Consider the following 17,577-nt stretch of genomic DNA (forward strand, 5'->3'; position numbering starts at 1 on the left):
AAATTCAAGCAGTGAAAAAAACTTCTCTATATGGCACAGAGAAGTGATACTACTAGTGTTTTTAAAAATGTGGAACCAGTTTCTGTGGGGTTTTGCTTGGGAAGTCTTTTGATGAGAAAGAAAAAAAAGGACACATTAATAGATAAGTGATGTGGGGAGAAATGAACTTTCACCATTTAATTTCACTTTTTTGGGGGGGCCATGCCACGTGGCTTGTGGAATCTTAGTTCCTGGACCAGGAATTGAATCTGCGCCCTTGGCAATGAAAATGCAGAGTCCTAACCACCAGACCGCCAGGGAATTCCCTTGTTGTTTTATTTTATCAGTGAGTCAGCATTGAAATAAATAATGCTTTAATGAAAAAAAATAGATAAGTGATGAAGAGATGCTCTGCCATATTTTAGGGGATATGATGGGGTGGAGGGGGAGGAATAGAATGAGCATGTATTATTATTGTTCTCTTAGATAAAATGGTTATACACCTGCTGTGCTGTGCCTTCTGCTGCCATGATCACATTTGATGAATAAGATCATGTTTGAAAGTCAAAGTAACATACTCAAAGACCCAGATTAAACCTAATTTCTTCAGAAGACCAATACTGCAAACTAATATTTTTCAAGAACTGGGGATATTTTATTATCTTATATTAAAGAGATGGAGGAGAGATTTAGCATGTTAAACTAAGGAATAGCTGGACTCAAAGGACAAAGTTGGTTATATTTAATAGAACAAGTCAAAAAAACCACAACAAGCTACTTTTCAGCACAATATACAAATCTTCTGGTGTTTAAAATATTGTGTATTTTACAAATCTCGAAAGCTGTATGCAGTATTATACTTTTAGGGTCGGACTACACATCAGGGCCAATTTTTTCTTCCAAAAATTAACATATTTTGAATTTTTAATTACTTTATAAATGCTCCAGTCTTTCAGTCTTTTTAAAAAATTACATTATGATGCATACTGTCAGAGGAATAAAATTAAGTTACCAGTTCAAAGCTCAGATCATTCCAAAGTTATTTAGCTTTAGATTCTGATTTCCAATAATCAGCCCATTAATAGTGTAACTGAGACATGACTCTTTTCTCAACTGACAGCTAATTTCAGGTAAAGATGCCTTACCTTTCAGATGGTTTAGATTCTGACAGCTAAGCATCCATTCTCCAGGGTTCTGGGCCACCATAAAAGCATCAAAGAGGGTAGCAGGAAAGAGATTGATTGTATCAACACGGTAGTTCTTATTAGTCAATGCTTGCCCGTGGAAGAAAGCTGCATGCACATCAACTTCATTACCCATACCAAAGAGATACCATTTTACTCTGTCCTCAGCACACATGGAGAGTCCTGGGAGACTTCCAAAAGCATATCCATTAACAGCTGTAAGTCAAGAGCAGAGATTGTGACTAACAGACATTGGTGACTGGGATATTGATGGTTACCTCTAAATAAAATCAGTTTGGGATTGAAAATACCTGGCACACCTGCTGCTATTCTTCCCTCCTGTACCCACATCAGACATTGTTAATCAATCACAATACTCTTTCATTTTGGACCTGAATTCAGCCTCAAGACTTTTGTCAACACAATATTAGCACATGAACACAACACTGAAGATGAAATCTATTTGCTCTCTTTGTTATAAACTCTACACCTTGGTATGTTCATGTGTATATTTGTAAATACAAATGTGTACATATATGCATACATACATATATAAATGTGCACACATATAGTAAATAGAAAAAACACTGAAGTTTATTTAGGAATCAATCATGTATCATGTTGTTGTTGGTTGTATGGATGATGTCAGTGTTTTTTCTTATTGTTTATCAGAACTTTTCCAATTTTCTACAGTGAATGTGAATTGCTTTTGTAATAAGAACACAAGGGAAGCTTTTTTTTTTTTTTTTTTAAAGATTGAAAGACAAAATTGGAAGAAATATGAAGGAGGAAAGAAGAAATGCAGGGAAAGGACAGTAGGAACAAGTGACCAGAGCCACAAAGACCTAAGAGGTGAAAAGCAGGATAGCCTGATTCTTCAAAGAAACTAAGGGCCACTGCTCAAACTGAGAGGTCCTAGAATTAAGGTAGAAATCAGTTCTGGGAAGTATTGCGAGGTAACCAGATGCAACAGGGATACCACACCAGACCTAGCCAGACTAGAAGTTTGAGTCTCTAACACCTATTTTGGTTAGCACATAACAGAGGTTGGATTAAAATATGGAAAGAGGATCTTTCAGCCAGAAATAAGCAAAAGTTGGAAATAAAAATCCGTACTATGTTAATTAGTTAATTTTTCTTCTTTGATAGTACAGTTATTTTTGTGTCCTCAGTTTCTGAGTAAGGGTTATTTTTAAGAAGCTAAACACAAACTAACAAAAATCTATACTTATTGGTTTAGTTCGTATTAAGGGATTTGATTTTTTATGCAAATTCTGAGTGATGGACTATCTTACTAACCCCATTATTTTGTGTCTGAGAATCAAGGAGAAGCCCAGGCAGTAAAGAAAACATTTTTAGAAGACATAAAGTGAACTAAAATATAGGGAAAAATGATGCAAGGTTGGGGGGAGTGGGTGGTGAAGAACAATATGTATGTAAAAGAAATACCTTTTAGAACTAGTGGTTTGAACTATTTTCTTAATTATAGTGCAATACTTTACAATATAATTTAATAATTTTAGGCTGCCTCAAATAATTTTTAAAATGAGTTTGGAGAATAAAAAATATACAAATATAACATGCATATACATTTAACCATAACTGATAATGGTTTGGAAACAATTTGATGTATCCAGCTTTACCTGGCTCAGAGTTTTGATTGGACCTGTTTAGCTGAATATCAAGTTGCACATCCAATATGCTTTGTTACCAAGGGCATAGATTAGAAACACGCTACTTATTCATGTGAGGGAATAAGAGTAGCAGAATTAATGGACCGAGAAAAATAAGATAAAGTTAACAGATCTTATGTAATCTTACAATACATTCTGTTACTCTCCTGGAAGTCTTCATTGTCTTTGTCAACATTCTCTGGTTCAGAGCAGTAGGTCTTAATGTTGTCTTCTAGGTACCAGCTGAGATTTTCATCCACAACAGAAAACATCACCACAAATTCTTTGTCAATATTTTTTTCTTCTTCTTTATCCAGAGAATCTGAAGTGAAAATTACTATTTCAGTAGAACTTAATTTTTAGCATGAATTTTAGCATGTGATTTATAGTTTAAAAAAATTTTGTATTTATTTTCCTAATAAACCAGAAATCTAAACCAATCACTTCGGTTTTATAGACTTGGAAACATTTAGGGAATTTACGTTCAGTAACCTGAATGTTGTTCCATGTATCCATTTTTCTCCTTACCCTTCCCTGCTCTTCCTTTCTTTTTTTTCTAGACTCACTGCCTCTCTACCTTACCTACTCAATCATAACACATAAGACTTAAAGTATATTTAAAAAACAAACCTCCCTCTCTACTGTCTTTAGTCATTTATTGTGAATAATAATGAGAAAATGTACCTTTTTTACAGTGTATTAAAGGTCCAATGAGTCCTGTGGCGATATCTCTTGGAGCATCAATGTGGGAATGGTAAATCCTGGTCACACAATTGCTGTCTTCCTCACCAGGACCTTGTTCTGGGTTGGCATGCAATATGTACATACACTGTTCACCTGGCTGCACTTTGTCGTCTGCTTTTTGAAAACCTGTGGTGTTATCAGGGTAGATGGCCCCTAGGAAACGACATGCAATGAAATTACAAATTGAATGTGTTTGAGCTTAAATGAGAAAATAGATGGTCTATTAATTCATTCAGCAAACATTTATTCAACATCTAGTATGTATCCCCTTGGGAACGCAGTGGTGTTCTATCTGAGCACAGAAGAATAAAAGGCAAATGGCTACAGGGTCTGGAAGTTTCACAGAAAATGTTATCATTTTTTATACTTGACTGAGTCTTCAAGGAGCAGTAATAGATATGTCAGCAGCATAATGACTGTTGGTTTGCAATTTAAAGAACCACTTTTGCCCTGGGGTTATGGTTTGGAAGTAAGAGCAAAATGGCTACTTTCTCCTATCACTTGAAGCTTCTTGTATGATATCAGATTTTTGCCTTTGAAGTTACCATGGGATTGTTTAATTTTGTAAATTTCCGAACATATGCAAAAGTTGAGAGAATAATATAATGAACTTCCATGTGCGCAACAGCCCAGCTTTAACAATGATCAACTCAAGGCCAATCTTGTTTCATCTATGCCCTCACCCACTCTTAACAGTGAATTAGTCATCATCAGTGAATTATTCTAAAGCAAATCCCTGACATCATATCATTTCATTCATAAAAAATTGAGTATGTATCTCTAAAAGAACTCTTTTTTCTTCTAACATATCCACAATACAATGACCATACCTTAAAAATGATTGAAACCAAAATATACCATGAAATTGTAAAAAATAAATAAGATGGCAGTCAACTTTTATGCTATGAATGTAACTGTTTGGTTTAGAAAAACAAATTTAAAAATATAGAGGATCAAAACATTCACCCTGTAAAGCAATACCTCTTTTAAATAGAAAACCAATAATTAATTAAAACTAATTTTATCCTAATTTCCAAACTTGATCCTTATCATTTCAATGAACATGGCCTCAGCATTTTTGCCTAGGAAAATAGCTGACATTTATTGAGCTATTATTGTGTACTCTCATTGTCCCTATTTTATAGATGAGAAAACTGTAGCACAGAGAATTTAAGTTAACTTGTCCAAGGTCATTCAGTCAATAAAAGGCAACACTGCACTCAAACATTGATCTATTAATTTTGAAGCTCTTGTTCTTAATCACAACAAAACACCATCTCCCTTCATCATCATCACCATCATCATCATGTACTAAGAATGAGATCACAAGCACCAAATCTAATATTTGTTCTTCCTGTACCATCTTTAAGGATTCCAAGTCCTACATTCAAATGACCTTTTGGTTAACTGTGTCTCAGATGTGACTCTGGGACCATCCAACCACCTGCACTACTTGGCTACTGTATGAGACTACTCATGCTGCCTTAGCTGGGACAGAGTTTATCCAAAGTTAGGATGGAAGGTGACAGTGGCTACAGTATGTTCACATGTAGGAACTTCAGAGATAAGACAATCCCCATCTTGGGTCCTGTTTCTTCCTTCTGGCTTTTTGTCTTTTCCAGGCTTTAATGCACACTGCCCATTTCTCTTATTTTGACCATTTGTCTGGAAAGGCGTTGGGCTCTGGGAAGGAGGTCCCAGCTCTCACTGACTCTCACTACATGAGTCCACACAGAAATTCTAACACATTCACACTTCACACAAAACAAGTACAACCCAGAGAAACACAACATTATTAGGATGAACCAAAATACTTATTCATAAAATAGTTTAGAGCTAAACAACATAGTACAGGTCTTATCCAGGAGGAAAGTCCATAATCTCAGAAATTAAAAAGTGTTCCTACTGAAAAGGAAGAGGAAATTCCAGCTACATATGAGCTGAACTTACCCTCATGTTCCTTATAGTAAGTCATTCCATGTGCATGAAAAGTATAAGGCCTAGAGGCAAAGTTTTTTAAATGTACATAAACTGTATCTCCAGTTTCAGCTTTGATAATAGGGCCTAAAAACCCCAGCCAGACAGGTTTCTCTATAATCGTCCTAAAGGTTTCATTTGTGTACTGAAGATACAGGGCCTTCCTGTAGACTTTTCCAATTCTGTTGGGGCCATTTTGAAGATAGATATTGGAATGTTCCCTGCAAAGGAAAAGAAGACAACTCTATTAGAAGCCATCACTTCTGGGGATAACATTATAATGAAAGAGAAAGGAATGACCATATCATATTAAATGTTTGCCAGTTGTTGTAGGGATGCCTCCAAAAAATGAAGAGGAGAGCTGGCACTTAGCCCTGTTATTTTAATTATGTGAGGTGTCACACATCAGCTATATGGCAGACCACCATGTGTGGATGTGCCATAAAAATGTAATGCAACTTACCAGAGTATTTCCTGTAAGATTTTCATGGTAAAACACAGAGGCATTGTGGAATAGAATACAAAATTAAAGTGAAATATTAAAATAAAGCAGTTAATGAAGGCATTTCTCACTTACGGCATACCTCTTTCAGCCACTGGAAAAAATCTGAGTTTATAAGCATTCAATCTGGATATGTGAGGTGTGAAAGTGAGTGCATATATTTTTCCTAAAGTAAAACTAATAATGCTAAAGTAATTCCATCTTTTTAATTTCTTTTAGCAAAACTAAATCAAAGTTGGAATTGATTCATCAATGTGTGTGGGTCTTAAAATTATCTTTGCATTTGAATTACCCCTGTGGTTTTTTAATCCCTTGCTAGCAAAAATACTTGAACATTGAATGTTTATATTCTGGTTAGTGGCTGATTAATAGTTGCTTAAAACTTTCCTAAAAATATCAGCAAATTGAATAGTAGCCAGGAAAAAAATGAAAAGAAAGGAAAGCAAGTTTGATATTCAAACTTTTTAACTGATTCTTAAGTTATTGTGCTTAATGCAAGCCCAGAGAGTTCAGTGGGATCTATCTGTGGGCAATGCCATCTAGCCATTCAGGGGAACCCACTTAAAACCTGGGCTTTGGCAAACCCTTCCACAACCGAGGTCTCCTCCACTAGAATAAAAACTGCTAACCCCAGCTGATGGTCTGGGGTTTGTGTTTGTCCGTGTGTGTGTGTGTGCGTGCCTGTGTTTTGCCTACTTTGATCTCGGTGACCTTTGACACCTTACCATTTTCCATTCAACCCATATGAGGTCACATAACCTGACTGAGGAGAAATAAACTTTGTCTTGTTTCCTCAGCGGGAAGCTCATCAGAAAGAGTGAAGGGTACTTTTCCATTCTCTCTTCAAGATGAGGGCAGGGTTTGTCTGGGAGCTCTGGACTTTCTCTGTTGCAAGGTCCAAGTTGAAAGATCTGTTTTTTTAAAAATCTAGGGCTCTGGCCTAAGTTTCTTAAGTTTTCATGTGCACAGGAATCTACTGAGGACCTTGATAAAATACAGGTTCCTAGGCCCCAGCCCCACTGATGCTGCTTCTGTGCTGCTGGTGTGAGGGTCAGGCATCTGCCTTTGCTAACAAATACCCCTGTGTGTTCTGATGCCGTTCTTCGTTCATGGGCAACCTGAGTAGGGGAGGCTGCACAGGGAAGGGGAAGAAAGCGGCCCAGTCCCATAGGCAGTGGGATTCCTGGAGGACATGAGACGGAAAGGTGGCAGGTTCTGTTTCCAGGCCATACCCTGGTTGTGGTCAAACGTCTGCTGGCATGGCAGCATGGAGGCACCAGATTGAGCCTGAGTGCTGGGACCAGTGAGCAGGGCCACTTGGCAGTGGTCCTGGTGACTGCGTCTGGGCATTGGGAACAGGCTTTGGAGATAGTAGAGCCCCCGTGTTCTGAATTGACCAGGGGGTTTCAACAATGAGCATCTCATAGTTGTCACACTAGGGACCCCAAGTTTTAAAATCCTGGATTGTTTAAACCCCAGGATTCTCAACTTGTTCACTGAAAGATGAATGAGATGGGGGTCCCTTCCCCTATCATGGTGGGAGAAGGGCCAAGCTGGAAGTTAGAAAAATAAAGAAGTGACATCTTTTGTACCCGGGATGGCAAATCCATGCTTAGGCTTTTATTTCTCATATTTGTTTTCATTTTCTAATTGTTTGTTGAAGTTTCCATTTTGTTAGAACCAAACAGAAAAAAAAAAAAATTAAGAAAGGCTCTGAGAGACTTCGAGGACATCAAAATACATGGGAAAACATTCTTCCCTGGAAACTGCAGCATTAGTATGGACAGGAGTATTCTTAATAAATAGATGTTTTACCAACAGCAAAATTCTGAGGCACTGAAGGCCACTGAGATTAAAGGCAGATTCATCCAGTCCACACTGCTGAGAGGAGGTCAGGAAGAGGGCAGTTCCGTCAGGCACGCAGCGGCAGCTGCAAAGCTTACAGTGCAAGGACAGAATTACTCTTGGGTCACTCCAGAGGACCCTGGACAACTCTATCTCACACAGGTCCGTCTATGCCTCGGGGTAAATTTTCTCCAGTGTCTGTACACACTCTTATTGCTAGGGGATTGGCCCCAATGATATTTAAATAGAGATTCTAATCTGTGTTCTCTCATGCTCTGTTGATCCATATCTTAAATAAAGCCAGAGTTTTAAAATAGCCCTTAAATTCTTAAGGCTTCATTTATAGTGTGTATTTATATTTCCTAAATGTGCCTCTAAAGCATTAAGGAATATGTCACATCCCTTTTCAATAAACTGTAGCAGACTTTGTCAAAATGCTTTCATTGTATTGAAATGCTCCTGTATTAATCATTTCCTGAGATAGGAGGAGCATTGTCTAAGTTTTGGGATTCGTTTTTACGTATACAAAGATTTTGGGGGGAGGGGTGTGAAAATTACTTTAAAAAGTAATTGATCTGAAATCATAATCTATCCAGTATTTTTAACATTTGGAATTCCTTTTATACACATAGCAATATGCAAAATGTGTTTCCCATCTTGTCTTTTTTTCGGAAACAAAATTAAATCTTAACCAAATTGGGAAATATTTCACATCATGTGATAGCTTGGAGGAGGCCTGTTTGCTTATGCTCTGTCTCCAAAGAAACATCAAACTGTCATTAGGGAATGTCTATTTAACTTTAAGAGCATGGCTTTGGGGACAAAGTATCAGTTACTGGAAGCTTGCAGGAAGTTTGCCAGTCAGATATCCAGTCAAAAAAATCTATTATGGTTGTTCTTTGACCCAAACAAGTAATTCACATTAATCATAGTTCTTTCTGTTGGCAACTGTAACATGTTCTCTTCTATTCTTTACAATAGATATGTCCCCCTCTCAGTAAACACATCCTTCCTTTTTAGCGCCCCCAATTCCTATAATCCTATAGCAATTCCTCTAATTTCTGGTAGATTCAGACCCAGAAGTGAGTTTTTAATGGTAGAGGAATTAAAACATTTTAACACTGCCTTAGTAAGATAATAATAATGCTACGCCCTCCCATAAATTCAGAGTGCACTCAAGGGGGCCTTGGTTTATGTTTAGCCATGGTTACTAAAATGTGGGTAATACACGTGAAAAGTTTCTGGATTCTTAGCTTCATTAATTGAGACATAGTATATTAGTTTTCTCTTGCTGTGTAACAAATGATCATAAAGCAGCTTAAAACAGCACCTATTTATTATTTCACAGTTCCTTGGATCAGAAGTCTGGCATGGCATGACTGGGTTCTCTGCTCAGGTTGTCACAGCTGGCATCAAGCTGTTGGTTGGGCTGAGTACTTGTCTGGAGGATCTGTGGAGAAGTCTACTGCCAATCTCACTCAGGTTATTGGCAGAATTCAGTTCATTATGGTTGTAGGACTGAAATTCCTGCTTCCTTGCTAGCTAGCAGATGAGGACCTCTCCCAGTTCTTTAAGACCACCCATACTCCTTCCCAGTGTCTTCTTCCATCTTCAAGTCAGCAACAGTTTGTTGAATCCCCCTCAAACCTCTTTGAATCTCTCTGACTTCCTTTTCTTCTACTAGAGAATTCTCTGCTTTGGACTAGACCCACCCAGATCATGTCCTTAATTTAAAGTCAACTGTATCATTGAATATAACATAAATCGTGGGAGTGATATCTCATCATATTCACGGGAGTTTTAGGAGTTCTGGAGTTTTAGGGTAGGATATCTTTGCAGGTCATTTAAAAAATTCTGCCTAGTACACATAGGAATCACAAGGAAAACAGTCAAAAATTAACTGGCAGGCAAAGACTTAACCTGGATATGCATAGCACAAACTCAAGTGAATTATAGGTTCTCACTGGCCTGGCTTCATTAACACAGCATGAAAATGGTACCTAGGTGTCAACCCTCTTTTGGATATGTTCTTGGGGAAAATAGCAGCTCTGATAATAAATTGTAGAGCCTGAAATGTATAAAATGGTGTAGTTACTTCATTAGTTCCTGCACACAGGCTGTCCTATATGAAGTGTTTATACCACACCAGATTTTGCTTACTATTTTTTATTTGGCAACCTTGGAATATGAGTCATCATAAGCGACTTTTCCAGATAACTATAGCTCATAATTATACCTCTTTAAGAATTATTTTAAATGTTAAGACTATTTTTGAAGGGGTAAAATGAATGCCTTCAGTGCAAGTTTTTTCTTTAAAAATGTTTTGTTTGCTTCCTTGTTTTCTTAAACAGGGTGTACTGGGAAAAAAATAAACTTCTTTTCTGATAATGATAGTAAACATTAACATTTATTGAATATTTATGGTATCCTGATCACTCAATATTATAATTATAATACTTATTATTATACCATAGTGTGGAATGTTCTTGGTTTGTTCTCTATTTCTTTGGGTAAATTTTCTTTCTGTTTTTTTGTTTTTTTTGTGGTACACGGGCCTCTCACTGTTGTGGCCTCTCCCGTTGCGGAGCACAGGCTCCGGACACGCAGGCTCAGCATCCATGCCTCACGGGCCCAGCCGCTCCGTGGCATGTGGGATCTTCCTGGACTGGGGCACGAACCCGTGTCCCCTGCATCGTCAGGCGGACTCTCAACCACTGCGCCACCAGGGAAGCCCTCTTTGGGTAAAATTTGAGCTGTCATTTCTTCTGGTCATTGGGTCTGCTTATGATGACATCTTCACTATAATATTTCTGATTTATTTCTTAAACCTACAATGGGCTGGAAAACTAGGTAACAATGTTTTGTAAGAACTGTATGTTAATTAAGAGTCACCAAGCCTGAGTGAGAGCCTATGAAGTTAGTGTAAAAGGGTTTTGTGATGGCTGTTCTTGTGTTTAAGTATTTTTTTCACTTATTTCTAGCATCCTATAGGTCACCAGGAAAAAAAGTAACCTGAAGATAACAGGAGTATTGCTACTTATTGCTACTATGTAGCCAAAAGTCAATACATATTTAATTAGTGTCTACCAAGGGCCCAGAACAAAGTATTGCATTTGCTAATTGTTTTCATATGTATGTCTTTTATTCTCATTTAAGTACAAATAACTTAGGAGCAGGAACTATATTTTATAGATCTTTACTTATTGATTTGTTGAAATGACAGATAAGGCATGGACCTAAGTAAATGGTGGTGCTGAGCATAAGTAAATTACTTTCTACCTCACCCCATTAGAAATAACTATTACTGATATGACAAAAAAAAGTAAACTCTATTTTCCTAGTTAAAAGAAATCCATACATTTTCTCTTTTATATCTGCCAGTGTTTTCAGTTCCACTAACCCACATATAACTCCATAAACTGACTTTTCTTATTTCATTGTATCTTCTGATTTATTTCACAGTGTGAATCTGTCCATACTAGGAGCAAGGGAAATTTTTTACAACACAGCCTATAATTTTGTCTAGCTTCCTATATACTTTTATTCATTCACTTTCATTTACTCATAAATATATTTATTTAGTGTCTCCTATGTTCTAGGTACTAGTGATCACTGGTGCATGAAACAGTTGGAGTTTCTGCCATCTCAATACATACTTTCGTCTTCATTGTTCCAGACCTACAAGGTCAACATCAGCTTAAACCTAATTCTTTGCCTAACAAATATCTTGCACTCTTTCAACCTGTTTCTCAGCCTATTTATCTCCACTCCTTTTTAGCCTTCACACAACGAGTGTCAGTAATCATGTCTGGTGATATCACATCAGTCTTTGCCATATGTTGAAATCCTAATCTCTAATGTGATTGTATTAGGAGGTGAGGCCTTTGGACGTGCTTAGGTCATGAAGGTGGAGCTCTCATGAACAGGGTAGATGCCTTATAAAAGAGGCTCCAAAGAGATCCTTAGTCCCTTCCACCAAGTGAGGACACAGTAAAAAGGCTATGAACTCGGAAGAGAGATGACCATGCTGGCACCTTGGACTTCCCAACCTCTTGAACTGTGAGAAATTAATTTCTGTTGTTGATAAGCTACCCAGTCTGGTGTATTTTGTTATAGAAGGCTGAATGAATTAAGCAGCTGGACATTCTGCAAATCTGAGACAAAGAGGAAGCAAAAAGTTGCTACCTAAACTCATCTATACAAAAAGGTTAGCATAGTACTGGCAAAATTGCTAAAGGCCTATTCAGTATTTGCTGTTCAGATGTATTAAAAATTTCACAGAGTGAGCATTGTCATCTAGTGTTTGCACAACTCTAGGCTGTTGCTGAAGCAAAAGAAGATGATCAAGCCAATGCTGTGTACCCTCTCCAGCACACATAGGACACTAGAGTATTTAATCTTTTTTTTTTTTGATTGTGCTGTGCAGCATGTGGGATCTTAGTTCCCCAACCAGGGATCGAACCCACGCCCCCTGCATTGGAAGCGAGAGGGCTTCCAATCTTAACCACTGGACTGTCAGGAAAATCCTTAGAGTATTTAAAAATAAAGGAATTCTCTTCCCTCCCTGCAAAAAAATTCTTAACAAAGCCTTTTTCTCTTCTAAATTTCTAGAATTAGAGAAGATTTTACTGAAGTGTGCTTGGGGCAATGTCTTGCACTTAGTTGATGCCCAATAAAACTGATTTTATTTGATTTTTGACCATGAATAATGGCAGAAGGATGGTGGGTGAGGGCGTGGAGTAGGACAGTACTTTTTTTCCCCTACTATGTCTGATCTTTTAAAAAATGTGTCTAGTTTCCTTATTAAAAAATGCATAATTTATATTATGTTTAGTTAGGGAAAATGCTGAATGCATACAAAATAATGGTCCTTATGAAGCTATAAAAATATGTTATGTCCCTAAGAAGAGAACAGTAGCTCAAAACCAGGCTTAAAAAAAATAATTGTAAAATATACTAGTTTTATTTACAATTAGTTATCTTTAGGTCAGAAACTTTCCTCACTGCATATTACTGAATTAATAACTTAACAATTAGGTATTATTATCAACTTTGAAAAATTTCAAATGTACATAAAATTAATGAGAATAGTGTATAACCATCAACAGAGTCAATGTTATGAAATTTGGCATACTTTATGGCCAATTTTTAAAGATACAATCTCAGCAGTTAATGGTCATTGGGTTCATTTGTCACCATTAACATACATTTTTAAGTATCACTATTAAGATACATTTATCATCTTTAAAATATATTTTCACCACTAAAATACATCTTTAAATTTTGTGAATATTGGTTTTGAATAACAAATTTCAATTTGGTGTTAAATTTTTAACTAACATTATTAAAAGTGATGACCTCTGTATAGAAAAACTTCCAGCACAAAAATCTTCAAGGAAAACTATACCCCTGGTTTTTCATGTGGTGGATGTTGCTGGAAATAAGGGACCTTTCAACTGAAACAAGAAAACATTTAAGTTACATAGAGCTTTTTGAGGAGGCATTATAATAACTATCTCACATTTTTTGCACATGTATTATGTGCCAAGGACTGTACGAAGAGCTCTATGTGCACCCACTCTTCAAACAACCCCCAGAAGTATTCTCATTATCTTCATTTTACAGGTTAGGATGCTGAGTCTGAGAAAGATGAATGTAATTAACAGTCCAGAGTCACCCAACAAGTATTAGGCAAAGTCATATTAAAATTGTATTTGATTTCTATAAGTGATTCTTTGAAGGATTAAAAAAACTTTTATTTTTACCACTAGTAATCAGTAAATGGTATAGGAAATATAAAATTTTATACAGTTATTCTTTAGATGAAAGAACTTCTGCATAAACAGAAAAAAAGACTGAACCCTGATGGGAGATGTGATAAGAACCAGAGGGGGTAATAAGAAGCCCACACAGTTCCTCAGGACCAAGTGGAAAAGAGTAAGGCAGCCTCTCAAAAAACAAACAAAATCCCAGGAATTAGAGATTTATTAAAGTGTCTATTGTTTCAAGTCCATATTTTGCAGTTTTTGTATATACAAATTAAAGAAATATTTCATCTTATTGGCTTTATTTTTTAATCAATAATTTATAAATTTGGTCTATAATCAAGAAAAAATAGTTACTTACGTGTCAACTGAAATAAGTTTCTTTTCCCCATGGTCAGAGGCATAGTCCCAAGTTGTTTCAATAATTCCAATGTAATAATGTTTATCTTTCGCCCAGGCTGAGGCACTACATAAAATTAGAAAAATACAGAGCAAGGAAATCTTCATTTTTTTTCCCTCTTGGAGCCTGAGAAGCAATGGAATGAAATCAGAAGCCGGCAACTTTATAAATAAGCCTTTCTCCCTTTATTTACTTGATGGACAGAATTTTTTGTTGCACAAGACGAAATTATTTCGTTAAAGCAAATAACATTTTCCACTTCAGTTCAGTTCTCATAAACCCAGGGAAAACTTCGTTGTCCATTGCCAGGATTCTCTGATTGCAAATAAAAAGTCAACAGTTATTGTTGGAGGTGCTGGAGTGCGTATAACTCTGTGCTTCTACCATTCATTGTGTAAATTCCAGGAGGGCAAAGACCATGTCTAAATGCTCCTTTTGTTCTTCCAACAATATGCTACAATACAATGCTCTCTTTCCTTTCGAAAAGCCTAACAATAACTAGTTACAACTTTAAGCTACAAAACATGATATTTAGCATGCTAGATTTAAGTACCCTCAAATAAGAATTTATTTTGAAGGCTTTATTTATTTTGTAAGCTCCGAACACATCATCATAGAAAGTTTATCAGATTATTGTGTATTGCTATATGCAAATAACTAGCAGAGAATAACAGGGGTTGATGATTCTGTTTTAATTATCAAAGAAATCAGACATAAATAAACCTGTCTTCAAAGGCAAAAGTTGATTTTAGTAAAGAGAAAGAGCTCTAGTTTATTAACCTGGGGTTTCTCTCTTTGATGTGGACATGAATTTGGGGGTAAAAGACTTTTTATTTTTTAGCTGAAGAAAATCCTGATGATAACAGTGCACATTTTGTGCTGATGTAATCTTTTTCTCTAGAATACCTCAATGCATTATGTAAGTATTTGCCAAAAGGTGTTTATAGAAATTGATTGGTATAGGAGAAGGCACCCCAATGTTTGAATGATTCATTCATTTAATAAGTATTACTGAATGAGCCCTCTGTGTGCCAAACACTGTTCTAAACACTGTGGGGATACAGCAGTGAATAAAACAGACATGAATCCCTACCCTCGTCAACTTACATTCTACTGGGGAGAGACCAACTATATACAAATGAAGAGTGAAATATTTATTATTAGCAACAAGTGCTACAGAGAAACATAAATCAGAGAAGGAGACTGAATGCTAAGGAAAACAGCAGGATAAAGATCAAAATCTGATGACACCATGTGACCCCAAGCAAGATACATACTTGACCCCAGCCTCAGTTTCCTCATCTTTAAAATCTCAGCCTCAGAGGGCTATTGTCCAAATTAATTGAAATGACCCATGTTAGGTCACATAGTGGAGATTCTCCTTTCACCAGCTAATAATAATCTTAACTAATTATCTTGATACAGAAAATTGAGTCACAATGCCCAGGATGTCCCAAGACCTCCTTCTTGAGGCACCTTAAACAATTGTGCCCTCATGCCCACTGAGAGGACCTGAATGGGGCTAAAATCTTGCCCAGACTCCACTGGCCAAACCCTGTGTCTTGCAAGATACTGTTCCTTTTAAAAATTGGTGCCCAGAAAAGTTCCTTTTTTCCAAATGGTCCACACAGAGAGAACATCTTTTAGTAGTTTATTCTTGTAGAGGGGGCACATTTTTTTAGGGGGCACTTTTTAATTGGCATGAAGCCCCTGTATGAGCCAGTGTATGGCTGATGGTGTAAATGATGCCATCTTGGGACTGCACAGTTCCTGTTCTTCCACTGACCCTACCCAGGGCTGTACTATGCGGGAAATCACTTATCTATCATTGAGGGCTTTGTAGTTAATAGATATTGTTTAATGATCTTCAGATCCAGGTGGCCTCTATGCCCTGAAGACCTTCACTGATATATTGCCAGTGCCCATGAGACTAGTTTCCCATTCATAAATCTTGACTTAGAAATGTGCCTCCTGTTTCCAAGCAACTACCCCCATACCCTAGGTTAACTATAAAATTGTCCCAATGGCCCCTGGGTGGTGTGGACAGCAGCTGTGAATGCTTCTGGATCCTTGTCTGCCAATCCTACCCTGTGAGGAATTTACTCTATAATAAATGAATCCATTGATTGTATGGAGCTGCCTGCCTCGGTTTCTGGTGTCAAGATACCTTCTCAGTTCGTGGGCACTTTCCATCTCCTCCATCCTCCAACAATTGGTGAGCCAGCCAGGAGACAGAAAATGACACAGGAGTGGGTAAAGGGGTCATGCTGGGGGAAAGCCCGCTGTGGTGGGGGAAATCCCAGGCTGGCCAACCTCTTCCATGTGGGGTGACCTGGCTAGGTTTGTGGGACACTTTGGGCCACTGTGTGAGTACAGGATGCCTGGAAAATGCCAAAGGGCCTCCTAGATATATTGACTGAAGCAGTAGGAAAGTGAAAGTGGAAAAAAAAAGTGAGCAAGCTATCTCAGCTGTTGCATGGCCTTCGTTATATGCTCTAAGGATTAGTACAGAAAAGGAATTACAGCTCAGCAGGAAACTAGAGAAGACTAAAGAGATTTTGTTGTTAGACAGGGCTGTCCAGAGGGCATGTTCTGCCACTTCTGACCTCATGTCAAAGAAAATACAACAGGAAGAGCATATTGTAGTGACGGCATGTAAGATAGATAAAATGCAGGGTGGTAGGCTGCCCCACTCAAAGGTGAGGACTGTTATTTCACAGCAGAACTGGGACTCCAAGAGGTGTGATCCTTGGGATAATGACTTGTCAGAAGATGAAGACATAATTATAGAGGAGAAAAAGGAAGCACAAACTCTGATCCAAACTAAAATGTAGGCCACTAGGGAACCAGGAGATAATTGAGAGGATATCCCTACAAGCCCCAAAACAACAGTGCCAGAATATTCCTCCACTGAGTTAATAGAATTAACCGGCAGGTTTAACCAGAAGAGTAGGGAAGGAGTAGCAGCCTGGATGCCCCATTTATGGAATACTGGGGGAGATGGCATCATGTTAAATGGGTCAGAAATGTCTAAAATGGCCTTAGTTATAGTGCAGCCTGGCCTCTAGCAACATTTCTATGTGGCCGAGGGCGCCTAGCCAACTTGAGTGAGTTGTGCCGTCCCCACCCCTAGGATGACATCTATAGAAGAGTTACAAGAAGTAGCACGAGAATTAGGAATGAAGCAGGCAATCAATGTCCCTAATTTCTGAGGACCTAATAAGGAGTTATTTACAGCAGGTATGAAGGAGCGTTTCCAGAAGACTACTCCAGGAGCTTGGTTAGTGACCTTGGTTAGGGACCTTAGTTTCAGTTTTGGCCCCAATTGTTAATCAACCCATTCAGATGATTGTGGCCATGATAGCTGATTTAAGTGAGACTGAAAAGATCTGACACAGGGGAAATAGATCGGTAGGTAACACCAAAGAGAAAAAAAAAAACCCACAGTGAGGAAATTAAAGGGACTCAACTAGAATTTCCCACAGCAATTATGGTAAGAACTTGTATT

General features: G+C 37.6%; 1 protein-coding gene across 1 annotated transcript in view; it reads right to left on the reverse strand.

Moving 5' to 3' along the window:
* The window catches only part of CP (ceruloplasmin), a gene marked incomplete at both ends in the record, with an annotated part of 62,821 nt that extends 48,645 nt beyond the window's left edge, over nucleotides 1-14,176 (reverse strand). The window contains 5 exons of the mRNA XM_079704601.1: nucleotides 1,125-1,379; nucleotides 2,985-3,158; nucleotides 3,521-3,733; nucleotides 5,531-5,778; nucleotides 14,031-14,176. Of these exons, the coding sequence (XP_079560727.1) occupies nucleotides 1,125-1,379; nucleotides 2,985-3,158; nucleotides 3,521-3,733; nucleotides 5,531-5,778; nucleotides 14,031-14,176 (1,036 nt within the window). The remainder of the gene's footprint in view (nucleotides 1-1,124; nucleotides 1,380-2,984; nucleotides 3,159-3,520; nucleotides 3,734-5,530; nucleotides 5,779-14,030) is intronic.
* Between the last annotated feature and the right edge of the window lie 3,401 nt (nucleotides 14,177-17,577).

Source organism: Hyperoodon ampullatus (genome assembly GCF_949752795.1).
Source record: "Hyperoodon ampullatus genome assembly, chromosome: 5".
Taxonomy (NCBI): Eukaryota; Metazoa; Chordata; class Mammalia; order Artiodactyla; family Ziphiidae; genus Hyperoodon; species Hyperoodon ampullatus.